The sequence below is a fragment of the Siniperca chuatsi genome, linkage group LG16 (genome assembly GCF_020085105.1).
Source record: "Siniperca chuatsi isolate FFG_IHB_CAS linkage group LG16, ASM2008510v1, whole genome shotgun sequence".
Lineage (NCBI taxonomy): Eukaryota > Metazoa > Chordata > Actinopteri > Centrarchiformes > Sinipercidae > Siniperca > Siniperca chuatsi.
Genome location: NC_058057.1, coordinates 11,879,373 through 11,892,033, shown reverse-complemented (window position 1 = coordinate 11,892,033; position 12,661 = coordinate 11,879,373). Strand labels below are relative to the sequence as shown.

Below are 12,661 nucleotides of genomic sequence, written 5' to 3'. Positions count from 1 at the left end.
ATTCATAGGGTGTCCTGGCAAGACATATTTCTTTCACGTTTGATGCACCTTATATTTTTGTTTATTTATAGCAGTTTATATATGTAACTCAGATTTTACTAGTTACTGGTTATGGTGCTTCTAATGATATGTACAATGCAACCACCTTTACCTTCCAGATTATAATTATCTTCATGATGTGTTTTGGTGTCGTGGACAAACCCATCGACTAGAAACATAACTGTGTACGCACCTGATTCGCTGACACATCTTTGGCCCCCGCTCATTGGCTACTGTCAAACTAAACGCGCTGTGATTGGTCGAATTGCGAGAATAGGAAGTGTCTGTCAGTAGTAGGTGCTTAACATGGATAGCTAAGTAGATATATCTGGTTAATATAAATCGAAGGCTAAAGATTTTGCATCTCACCGTTAAACTCGGATGTTCTGAAGTACCAAGAGGTACTCGGCAACCAATTTTGAGACCGAGGAGTTGCGTCTCTTGCAAATATTGCGCTGTTTGGTTGGTCTTTTGTGTGGCTGTGTGACGTCAATTCAACCAGTTACTACTCTGCTCGTAGCTTCGCATTGGAATTTGTTAGCTTGTTTGACAGCTAACGTTACAGTAGCTAAAATTAAATAAATTATTAATTAGTTGTTATCCAGAGAGAAATCGGCTCCGTTTTGTTGATTTATGCTACGTATCATAGTGTGACTCAACTGTAACTGAATGTTTGGTGATAGAAATAGCAGCAGCTACAGCTAGCAGATTGTTAGCTTGTCAACAATGGGTTATAAGAGGTATTTAAAGACGGCAAGAACGTTTTATTTTTTGACCATTCTGCTGGTAGTCTTCGTCAAAGGAATAACAGCTGGTAAGTATGTCAGTTTCGTTGTGTAACGTTAACTGTCTAATACCTTCGCGGACAGAAGTGGCTGTACGTTTCTTAAACTGTTGCAAGCAGCTGTTTTTACTTGGCGAACAGCTTTGTCCTTCCCAAATTATCACAGTCTTTACTGCTGCCATATGAATACTTTTCAGATGAAGAGCGACACGGGAATGACGGACCAGAGCTAAAGGTACGTCATGAGCTATTTGATATTGGTCTTCAAGTTAGCACATCAAACGCTGATGATGATTGACTTGATTTCTAGTTATAAATGTCACTGTGATGGAAGCTACCCACTATCTTTTATGGGTTGATTCTGACTCAGTTTACTGCCTTACCCTGTGTGTTATTTCAGGGTTTGATTTGTCTACATGATGTGGATTCATTTATGCAAATCCAAGCTACTGGCTAAAATCCATTTTAAATCTACTCCACCTTGGTGTTAACCAGATGCTTTAGTAGGAAGAAAGTACTTAATCACAAGTTAGCATTGTTAAGTTTAAACTTATCAGTTAGCAAAACTGATCTATCTTGTCCAGGTGCTGACTGTAACTTTGATTTCTGTTTTCCAACACTGTTATCTGCTCCTATAAAAAAATCTTCTTATTGCATTGGGAAAAGTACAATGTTTTTGGCCCAAATTGGCTGTTCATCAGGTATAGAGGAATCAAAACATTTCTATTCCATCATTGTTTTTCTAATGCAATAAAAAAAAATTTAAAGTGAGCAGATAACAGTAATGCAAGACTTTTGGGAGATAGAAATCACTGTTAAGTTTACAAATAATCCATATCACAAATGTTCTGTAAGATAGCCATCCATAGCATTTGCCTTATGCAGCTGTATTCAACCTATTTTATTCATTAGTTAATTTACAATCATTTCTTGTTCATCCTTCTAGTCTTACCATGACCCAGACTCTGAAGAGGAAGACGTCCGTCTGGCATCAGGAATTGTGGCTAGTGCTTCTGTGACCTCTGGTCATGAAGTCTCCCAACCAGAAGAGGAGAAACAGTCACCTGGGGGTGGACTGGAGGGAGAGGAGAAGGAAGACCTGCCTGAGCAGCCGCCTCCAGTTGAGGAGAAACCTAAAGAGGGTAAGGACAAAGATTTTAGCTCAAATGGTAAATACTTCATGCAGTGCAGCCAGAAAAAAAGATTGGGGGAGGGAAGGATAACTGGTTAGTTAGTTAACTTTGAGCATGCGCTCCAATCAGGTACTTGAAATCCTCAAACATGACTTATTGATGAGTTGAATGTATTGAATGTTATGAATTGAGTTTTGAGCTTCTCTGTTTTAAGTACCGAACACACACTCTGCTTTTTCTGGCCATGGTTTGTTTTCTTGGCTTATGTATGTGTCTCCAAATGTCTGTGTGAGACTGAACTCATGCGCTGGCATACTTTCTGTCACTGGTAGCAGGCTGACATTTTGAGTAGTTTGCCTGTCCAATTAAAGCCAGGAATGGATGGAATAGTGGAATAGCTATGAGACTTTACACTAGAAAATATGGCTCTGGTTCCAGCCATCTAAGCAATGAGGATTTCATGTTTTCTTAACGCTCTAAAATAAGCAGTTGCATGTGGACACCCACTAGGACAACTCTAAAATGGTAGTCTATCCTGTAAGGCTTCACATAGCTGTGTTGACGAGGGTTATGTGGTTATAACCTTGTAATGAAGTAAGATTTGAGGTTGAGGACTTTGTTATTTCAAATATATTAGCTGACTATTGTGAACTAATTTAAATGCTTTGATGTTCAAAAAGTACAGAGTTTAGCTTAATAACAATTTAAGACCTTAAAATTCTCATCAATGTGTAGGACATTTTAGTGGTAAATTTCAGTAAATCTCTAGTCTTAACCTTCAGTAACATTTTAGCTCTTATATAAGCTTTCGTGGCTAACGTGGCTGGCCTGTAGCAGTGATAGTCTGTCAGTAGCTTTACTGACTCCTCAATGCCCTCAGGTTTTCTCCTTGTCTTACATCTGCTTTTGCGAATGAAGACTGTCATGTCTTATTTTGTAAGCATTGTTGAGTCTTGATGTGTTAACCTGTTTTCACTTTTGCTGACTCTGAGCAAACACGTGTGTGGTTTCAGGGCAGCGCCAGATTGGATAAACGGTTAAACCCCATGAGAAAATAACAGCGCCCTGCACCTGTTGCTCCTCTTGCAGACAGTTACATCATTTTACTTGGGGATTGTTAATTTTCTTGCTGCCATCTTGCACAAGTATAATATTGAGCTTGTATGAAGATGGAGATTTACTGACATTTATTAAAATTAACAGACTTTGTATGTTTAATATGAAGTTGTAAATCCGGAACTGTTGTTTCATAGAAAAAAGAGATCACAATGGACATGGTAACATTTTCTATATGTTATCATCAGGGTGTCCGTGGGGTCTTAAAGTATTAAAAGTTGATAAATCAATTCAGCTACAATTTAAGGCCCTTAAAAAGTCTTAAACGCCATTTTCAGAGGTATTAAATTTTGTGGCTTGTTTTCAGTATCAGGGATGTGATTTTTTTAAATTTTTTTTCCAAATGCAGAATTCCGTATTTTTCCGACCTGAAAATGTGACCCACGTGAATCATGCAGATACAGATCCTTTAAAAATATTTTATGATTGTGCTAGCTTCTCTGTCCTCTCCTCTGCGTGTTTGACCGAGTGCGGAGCTCCTACACACGCACACAGTAGAGCAGAGAGGCTGCGGTAATGTTTGATGACAACTTGAGGAAAAAGTCAGAAAGTGATTTTTTTCAATATTTAAATAATAATAATAATAATAATAATTATATAAATCAATTCTAATCCTGTTCTGAATGTATTCTTTTTTAAATTTTTTTAATGATCATTTAAAAAAAAAAACAATTCTTTGGTAATGAAAAAGAACCGCTAAGAGTATTGATAAGTAACAGGGCCGATAAGATAAAGATACAATCCTAACGATATCCACCCCTACAGCTGGTTAGTGGCTTCACCCTGACTTTCGGAGGATGAGTGAATCTCAGTTCAGATCCCTTCACTATAAGCCTTGTTTAACCAGTGTTGTTTTGTGATTGTTATTTGTTATCTATTATCTGATATAACTATATGTTGTTGTTTTTTTTTTCATACAGTTCCTGTGGTGAATGGAGGTACAGCCCATGGAGAGCCCTGCATTTTCCCATTCCTCTTCCAGGGGAAGGAATACTTGGACTGTACCACTGATGGACGGGGGGATGGACGGCTGTGGTGCGCCACAACCTACGACTATGACCAGGAGAAGAAGTGGGGTTTCTGTGAGAGTAAGTCTTCAGCTTAATACCTTGACTGTCATAAGGTAAACACGTCCCCAAAGCAAATGTGACAAACTTATAACTACATTGAGTGTCTTCTTTTGAAGCCAAAATGCAGCCATTCAGCAGCCTCAAATAGTAGTTTATTGGCTTAAATGGTTGGATGAACATTTCCCAGTGTGGTTGGCTCATTTCCCACACAAAGCCAATAAAAAAAGATAAACGTTATAGAATTTGTTTACTGATTATTATTAGCTTATCAAAATAAAAGCCTTTAAAAAGCTCAACGGCTACTGAAACTGGTGACGGAAACCAGCCTGAGAACACATCATGGTTTCATTTCTAAAATGAATATTGCCCCCTCTGCTGCCAAAATGATTTTTTTTTTGCCATCTGTATGTTCTTATTGGCTTCTCCTCTCTTGCCCTTAGCGGAGGAGCAGGCACAGCAGAGACTGCAGGCAGAGGAGGCTGAGGAGCAGTATCAGACTGTCCTGCGCATGCTCAATGGCACCACCAGGAGGACCCAGAAGAAAGAGTGAGTGTCCTACTGTTGATTTATTCTTTTGGTTTGTATCAACTTGCTTTTTAATCTTCTGTCTTGAAGACATCTGTATTGTTGAAAGAAGCATTTGGTAATTTGATAACAGATGATGTTATGACAAAAATTGTGTCATTTTGTTCATGGAAAAAAAATCACTTTATCTTAGGCTTTATCTTTTATAAATATGGCTGCGAGATAAACTTCCCAGTTCTCTCCTGGACTTGATAGTTAGAGTTAATTCAACCAATTAATCCAACCACAGTGACAATCGCATATCTTTGCTCTATTTTAATTTAAGCCATCAGGCCTGCTGGAAGACCAGGAAGCTCACCCAAGCTGAGAAAATAGATGTGTCATTGTTTCTTTTGAAACACCGTAAATTAAAACTTATCTACAGCCAATCAAGCCTTCTGTTTATGAACAATCACCTTGTCATGTGGCCTGAAGCTTCTTGTTTACCAAGCAGACAACATTATTTGATCTGATTGTAAATTTGGTTTTGGTATGGCTATATCTATTTTATGTGTGCTTTATTTCCATGTGACTTTGCTCAGCACATCCTTATTTGCATTAGGTGTCATAGTACTGTTTGTTATGTATACATCATTTTTATTATGCCTGTGTCAATCCGACTTCACCCGTGCCACATCTGCTTATCCAACCACTCTCTCAGTTTATACGAAAAGCTGCTGAAAGTAGCAGAGAAAGGCCACCAGAAAGCCATGGAGAAGGTGGCGTACGCCATGCTGTTTGGAGACTACATGAACCAGAACGTCACCAAGGCCAAAGAAATGTTTGAGAAGCTTGCCATAGAGGGCTCGCCTAAAGCTCAGACGGTAAAGATCTCATCCAAAATGTTAATGTGTCACTTGAGAAAAGTGTGGAAACCATTTTGACCTGACATCTTATTAAACATGATTATTTGTGTTTAGAGAATCAGTTGTGAAACACTGTTTACATTGTTTACTTTTCAATAGGCTCTTGGCTTTCTGTATGCAGCAGGACTTGGAGTTAACTCAAGTCAGGCTAAGGTACTTTCTTAATCTGTATGATTGTTATCATGAAGTTATGTCTGACTGTAAATTACTTGCTTTGGACAAAAACACATGCAAAAATAATGTTATGTAATGTCTGTCTCTTTTCCCAACAATTATTCACATATTACCCCCATTTTCTATTCAGGCCTTGGTTTACTACACCTTCGGCGCACTGGGTGGAAACTTGGTAGCTCATATGATTCTGGTGAGTTGATTTGTCTGTCATTGGAGCAATGACACGGTCATGTTATTTCTAAAGTATAAAAAAAATTATATTGCCTCTTATTGTTTCATTAGGGATACAGATACTGGGGAGGTGTGGGTGTTCCCCAGAGCTGTGAGTCAGCACTAACACACTATAGGCTTGTGGCTAATCAGGGTGAGCATTTACTGCAATTTGATGTTCTCATTCTTCTTGAACAAATAACTGATGAAAATGAATGAATGAAAATTCTCTTTTCTTCCATCTGCTTTTTCTCCGCTGTACTCTCCGTCACCACCCGTAGTGGCCAGTGATGTGTCCCTGACAGGGGGCTCAGCGGTGCAGAGGATCAGGCTGCTGGATGAGGTGGAGAACCCGGGATCTACCAGTGGGATGCTGGAGGAGGACTTGATCCAGTACTATCAGTTTCTAGCTGAGAAAGGAGATGTACAAGCTCAGGTAAAATAGTTTCATCATCAATCAGTGTCCTTTGCTCAGTGCAGCAAAAAAAGCATTACAACCCATTTGTTTATAATAATAATAATAATAATAATATATTATTATTATTATTATTATGAGGTGATATTACCTTCCCAATACAGGACATTTGATTCAGATACATGAATCAAATGTGTTAATCATATCAGGGACAGTTTTACAAAACAATTACTATACAAAATCTAACAATTTGTTGAAATTCAGTATAAAAAGTGTTTATTATGTCAACAACATGGCAAACAACAGCATGCTTTCCTTGTCAAATAGACCTCATTGTGCTGCCTTTTGTGACTGACAGCCAAATGTTAGGTGAGAATGCAATTCCACTGGTAGTTATGACTTGGTTACAGCGTATCTTCTGCTAAGTTTAACAGTGTTTGTCCTTAAATCCGTCTTGTGGTCAGGAAGTTAATAATAGACATGGAGAAAGCAACAGTTGTCAATGGTCAGTCATAATCACAGTTTACAGTGTGAGAATTTACTCTTTTTTTTAAACATTTCTTATAATGCATGCAAATATTTCAACTGTACTACATTTACGTAATTAGAGGAAACCAATACATCATTGTGTGAACGGTAAGTATCAATCGGAAATTGTTTTCATCTTTTGTAATACTAATTATGTGTCATTGAAGTTAACTAGGTTCTTTGTTTCCCCTCATAGGTGGGATTAGGTCAGCTACACCTGCATGGAGGACGTGGAGTAGAACAGAATCACCAGGTGACTCTTTTTTTTCAAAGATTCTTTTTAAGTATTGTATTCTTGTGATTTGTAATTTGCACAGGTAAATGTATTTCTTATGCCTCTTATCCAACAGAGGGCGTATGACTACTTCAACCAGGCTGCAAATGCAGGGAATACACACGCTATGGCTTTCCTCGGCAAGGTGTGTGATGTCTTTCGTGGACCATTTGTCTCCTATTAGCCTGTGGGAACAGTGGTGGAAACTGATACATTTGGTTGTAAAGAGATACTTTTATTACAGTTATTTCTTCTTTTTGCACTGATAAGCTTGCTGGACATTGTCCCTGACCTATAAAAACAAATACTTCAGTATATTCAGATTTCACTTCGGTGTTAGTAAACATTATAAATATGTAGCCCATACTGTGTGAGAACTTGGGAGAAGCAGTCAGCGAGTTGGAGAGGAGAGATATGGTCTAAATTGAATCCAAAATAAATAAAGCCAATGATTTGGCATTGCTATTTTAACAGAGGACACTGCAGTGCATTTGTATTTGAGGCACTGCATCAAAATTTTCATTTCTAAGACATATGACTCCTTCTTTCCTTCAGATGTACTCAGAAGGTAGCGAGTTTATCCCTCAGAACAACGAGACCGCCCTGCAGTACTTCAAGAAGGCCTCTGACTTGGTAAGAATGAAGCTGTAGACTAATGTTTTTATCTCTATCTGAACTACATAATTTACCCTTTAGTGTTTGTATCAGTGTTATTCAGTTGACATTCACTGTGATTAATTGCTTTGATGCAATCCTTTTCATTTACTTTTTTGCATCCAGGGTAATCCAGTGGGACAGAGTGGCCTGGGCATGGCCTATCTATATGGAAGAGGTGTCCCAGTGGTAAGAAACCTTTACACATTACAATCCTTTTCAAATCATGTCTAAGTTTAAGATGCACCCTCTCAGATCCAATTTAATTTGCAGCTTTACTCTGTGCTGCTAACCTGGCAGCTACAGTTTTTGGCACTAGGAATAGGAATACGGTGACATTTAAATGTCAGTTAAGTCGTTTGGTGTACGAGGTTTTCAGTGTCACTCATGCTGAAATCAGAGCAGCCATTTGAAAGTTGTGTTTGTGCCTACAGAACTATGAGCTGGCACTGAAATACTTCCAGAAGGCAGCAGAGCAGGGCTGGGTGGATGGACAACTCCAGCTGGGCACCATGTATTACAGTGAGTGTTCAGGGCTAAGTGTCTGTGTACTGTATGTATGTATGTGTATGTACAGCTGTGCACGGTGTGTGCTTGTGGTACACAGCGTCTGTCAATGTGTCGTGGCCTCATAGCTTTTCCTTGTTGTCTGTCTGGTAAATTGTTACTGCATCTGAAGATTTGAATAATCTGTTTACTAGCCCTCAGTCTCTCTTTCTCTGTTTTCTTCACATCATTTTCATTTCTGTTGCCTAAAATATGTCTTTTCTCAATGTGATTCACTGTTTTTCTCTCTTCTTCCCGTCATACCTCAGATGGCATTGGTGTGAAGCGCGATTACAAGCAGGCACTTAAATTCTTCAACCTGGCCTCACAGGCAGGCCACATCCTGGCCTTCTACAACTTGGCCCAGATGCATGCTACTGGTACTGGTGTGATGCGCTCCTGCCACACTGCTGTGGAGGTGAGGCACCCTAAAGCTGCTGCTCCATTCTCTGTACTATGTTGAAATGAGGAGAATTGAGAGCGTCTCTCTGCTGTGTCAATCACTCATCTATTAAAGCCTATATCCTGGCTCTCCTATTACTTAGCTCCTCATTTGAGCGAAACAGTTATCACTCATTCAAGTCTTCTGCCAGTGGTCTTTCTTTACACTCTTGTATCGAATTGTAAGTTGGAAAGTGATACAATTTACAAGTCACAAACCTTAGAAACCGCTACATTCACATCACTGTGCGGCACTATTACATAGCCCAGTTTTCTGGTGTGTCACGCTGTGTGCCTGTGTCTTCGTTGCAGCTTTTCAAGAACGTGTGTGAGCGCGGTCGATGGTCAGAGCGTCTCATGACGGCCTACGGCAGCTTTAAGGAGGGTGAGACAGATGCTGCACTGGTCCAGTATCTGCTGCTGGCTGAGCAGGGCTACGAGGTGGCCCAGAGCAACGTGGCCTTCGTTCTCGACCAGAGTAAGAAAATCCACGACATTAGTGTCATGATGGGAAGGACAGAAAGTGTGTTTAAGTGAAAAGCACATCAGGTTAAAATGCCATGAAACATGAAAAAAGTGAAATTTAACTCTTTGTAGTCTTAGCATCACTATTAGCAAACTCTCTGACCCTGTGGAAGACAGTTACCTGTATGTGTGTCTAGTTATATTGTTCTGCTGTGTGACAAGTGGTGATCTAATAATGAATATTTATCTTATTTGCCTCAAATAAATCAAATGGTAGTTGGCACCGTTCACATTTATCAAGTTGGTCTTCGCCTTAGTTTAATCACAGTTGGTTAGCTTCTTGGTAAACAATAGCAAAATTGATTAAGTGAAACAAATTTGGGGGGGGGCGAATGTTTTTATTATGCAAATCTTCCAAAGGCATTAACATCAACTTTGGGGAAATTAACATCCTCACCTTTGAATGTTTTTTTTGTTGTTTTTTTGGTCTTTGTATGGATTGTAACAAACAGAAGGAGCAAAGATCTTCAGTGAGAATGAGACCTACCCTCGTGCTTTGCTCCACTGGACAAGAGCTGCAGCACAAGGTGAGTCCATGCACACTCTGTCCCTCATCCATTTTCCATCTGTGCTAGATTTATTTTTATTTTTTTCTTCTTTATCTGGAAGCCATCTATGAATGCTTTACATAAAGAAAAGTAGTTGAGTTTGGCTGCTCAAAACCAAACCTCTGCTTAGAATGAACGTTGACGCATGTAATTGTCATTCCCAGGTTACACTGTGGCAAGGATAAAACTAGGGGACTACCACTTCTATGGCTACGGGACAGATGTGGACTATGAGACAGCTGTCATCCACTACAGGCTGGCATCAGAGCAGCAGCACAGTGCCCAGGCCATGTTTAACCTGGGTTACATGCATGAGAAAGGCCTAGGCATCAAACAGGTGGGCATAGAGTTTCACTAGTGAATATTGTTAATGTAGTCATTGGTCTCAAATTCAAAGATGCACAGAATGATTTGCGATTCAGAATTGTTTCTTGTCGTTCTGCAGGACATCCATTTAGCCAAGCGTTTCTATGATATGGCAGCTGAAGCCAGTCCTGATGCCCAGGTCCCAGTTTTCCTGGCCCTGTGCAAGCTGGGCCTGATTTACACTCTGCACTACCTGCAGGATATTAACGTGAGTACTTCCTCTTAAATTCTCAAGCTGGAGCCGTGACAATTTGGCTTTCAAATAGAAACTCAGAATTGTGAGTTAAAAGCTTCATTAGAGGGAAGTGAAATGAATCATGTGCCTCTTTGTCCTCTGTCCTCTCCCTATTTGGCTTTGGCTCCTATCAGTTGAAGGAGCTGATTTCTCAGGTGGACCTGGACCAACTTTTGGGCCCAGAGTGGGACCTCTACCTCATGACCGTTATCGCCCTGCTGTTAGGCACAGTCATCGCCTACAGACAGCGGCAACACCAAATCATAGTTCCCCCTCGCCCACCTGCTCCTGCCCCAGCGCCCCCCCCTAGACCACCTCAGGAACAGTCACAAGCCCAGGCCGAGCCCCAGGATCAGGGAGAGACACAAGCCCAGGGCCCGGCCCAGGAGGAAGAGGAGCAGCAGTGAGAGGAAGCCAGATGGAGTGAGGGCAGTAAAAGACAGACAAGAGGCTCTGCCAGCCCGCCTGATGGAGCAGCTGGCGCTTACCAGCTGAATACCTGCAAGTTTGAGCACCTCTCCCACTCTGCCCGCTCCCCTCCACATGCTAAAAGAAGACTGAGATGGCTGCTGAACTGTGCAGTCTCACAACTCCCTTCCTCCATTTCAAATATGCTGGTCCTGTGCCGAAGAAAGACAGTGGGGGTGTTTATGGACAGTGTTACAGAACAGAAGAAGACTGTTGAGAGGATAACACAGACTTGGGACTTGCTAGTCTGTGACTCAGGATACTGCCAGAAGCACCCGTGTCCTCACCATGGAAATAGCCTTGCGGTTGCCAGATCAAAGGCATTTTGGACTCATCAGCATAGTCATCATAGTTGGAATCTGATATGTGCATTAGTTTCTTCTCACTTACCCTTTTTTGAGAGAATTACACTCAGTTGAACTGCTTCAGCCCTAATTTTGAGCCGTATTTAGAAAAAAATTCCAGCAGGAAAATGTGAACTCAAATAATTTTATTTGCTAACCCCGGTCTAGTTGCTAAAGAAAGTAATGTTTTGGCATGTTTTCTCTGATTGTTTTGCAGACTTTAATTTTAGCCACCTTTTTTCAGATGCTTAATGAGTGAACAAATGTTACATTCATTTTTGCATTTATTAGTTATATGTTTAGTTGATATGTCAGGTCAGTGCATTTGCATACCTGCAATTCACAGAGAAAGACATTCAACATTAGTGACAGTGCTAAAATGTACTAAAGCCATGTTGTGTCAGTAGTATAAGAACAAGAAACCTGTTAAACGGTTTACTTTAATTTGATAGAAAAGCTGGACTGGATAGATAAGTTAAGCACATGATGATGTTTTTTTACATTTTCAACATGGCAGACACACAGAGAAAGAATGCTTAGCTGCTGAAGTCAGTCAAACCTAAGCACTGACCGAAATGAAAGAAAGCAGAGAACAGTTTTTAAAGGTGATATTTTTCCATCAACAGGCTTTGATTTCATTCTAGTGGTTGGTTTTTAGAAGGCACTTCAATAGTTCCCACATGCCCAGTTTTTTGTTAAGTCTTGTGTTAGCTGAGGCAGAAATTGGAGCAGCCTTAAAGATAGCAGCGCCTCAAACTCTGGTTTCTACATTAGAGGAAGTGTGTGTGTGTGTGTGTGTGTGTGTGTGTGTGTGTGTTTGGTTACACAACTTCAGCTGTTGTGAGAATTTCCACCCCCTCACCAAAAGTCCAAGTTGGACCTTTGTGCTCCGCCTACAGTTTTCGGCTCAGATGGACCTAAATCTGAGAAACGAAGCCACATGGGTTAGGCCACACAGTATTTATCAAAACAAGTTGGTTTTTTTTTCTCTAATGTCCATTTGTTCAGTTCCACAATATGTGCTTGTTGCTAGAATTATTAATTAGTCATCTGCCAACACATCTGCATGAAGTGTATGAAGTCAAAAAGGACAGTAAAATGTTATTTGCAGGTGGATAAGAAATGATTCCAAACTATTTCCTGCAGTCACACATTGATACCCACACAACTCACAATTTGTCTAAAATGAAACACTGGTCAAGATTGTTGAGAAGACTGCATTTTTACCATCGCAAATACAAGTTTATAAAGAAATTAATAAATGATATATGGATATTTAATGGTTGTGTTGAATGTTGCATTTATTGCCTAAATGTTTAATATCAAAAGGTTATTTGTAAGTCACAAACCTTTTAATGTGA

General features: G+C 40.0%; 1 protein-coding gene across 1 annotated transcript; it reads left to right on the top strand.

Moving 5' to 3' along the window:
* The first annotated feature begins 306 nt into the window (after positions 1-306).
* On the top strand, positions 307-12,580 carry sel1l (SEL1L adaptor subunit of ERAD E3 ubiquitin ligase). Its single transcript, XM_044169563.1, has 21 exons — positions 307-853; positions 1,021-1,058; positions 1,770-1,965; positions 3,993-4,160; positions 4,583-4,688; positions 5,368-5,530; positions 5,672-5,725; positions 5,877-5,936; positions 6,029-6,110; positions 6,238-6,392; positions 7,096-7,152; positions 7,250-7,318; positions 7,729-7,806; positions 7,954-8,016; positions 8,262-8,349; positions 8,643-8,791; positions 9,127-9,292; positions 9,792-9,866; positions 10,052-10,224; positions 10,333-10,461; positions 10,623-12,580. The coding sequence occupies exons 1-21, from the start codon at positions 766-768 to the stop codon at positions 10,893-10,895; spliced, it is 2,430 nt and encodes an 809-aa protein (XP_044025498.1). The 5' UTR covers positions 307-765; the 3' UTR covers positions 10,896-12,580.
* Positions 12,581-12,661: the final 81 nt, after the last annotated feature.

Excerpts from the sequence above, each read along its gene's own strand:
- sel1l (XM_044169563.1), top strand. The coding sequence starts at position 766 with ATGGGTTATAAGAGGTATTTAAAGACGGCAAGAACGTTTTATTTTTTG. Across the intron at positions 4,161-4,582 it reads GAAGTGGGGTTTCTGTGAGA|CGGAGGAGCAGGCACAGCAG; the intron begins GTAAGTCTTCAG and ends TCTTGCCCTTAG. Across the intron at positions 8,017-8,261 it reads ATGGAAGAGGTGTCCCAGTG|AACTATGAGCTGGCACTGAA; the intron begins GTAAGAAACCTT and ends TTGTGCCTACAG.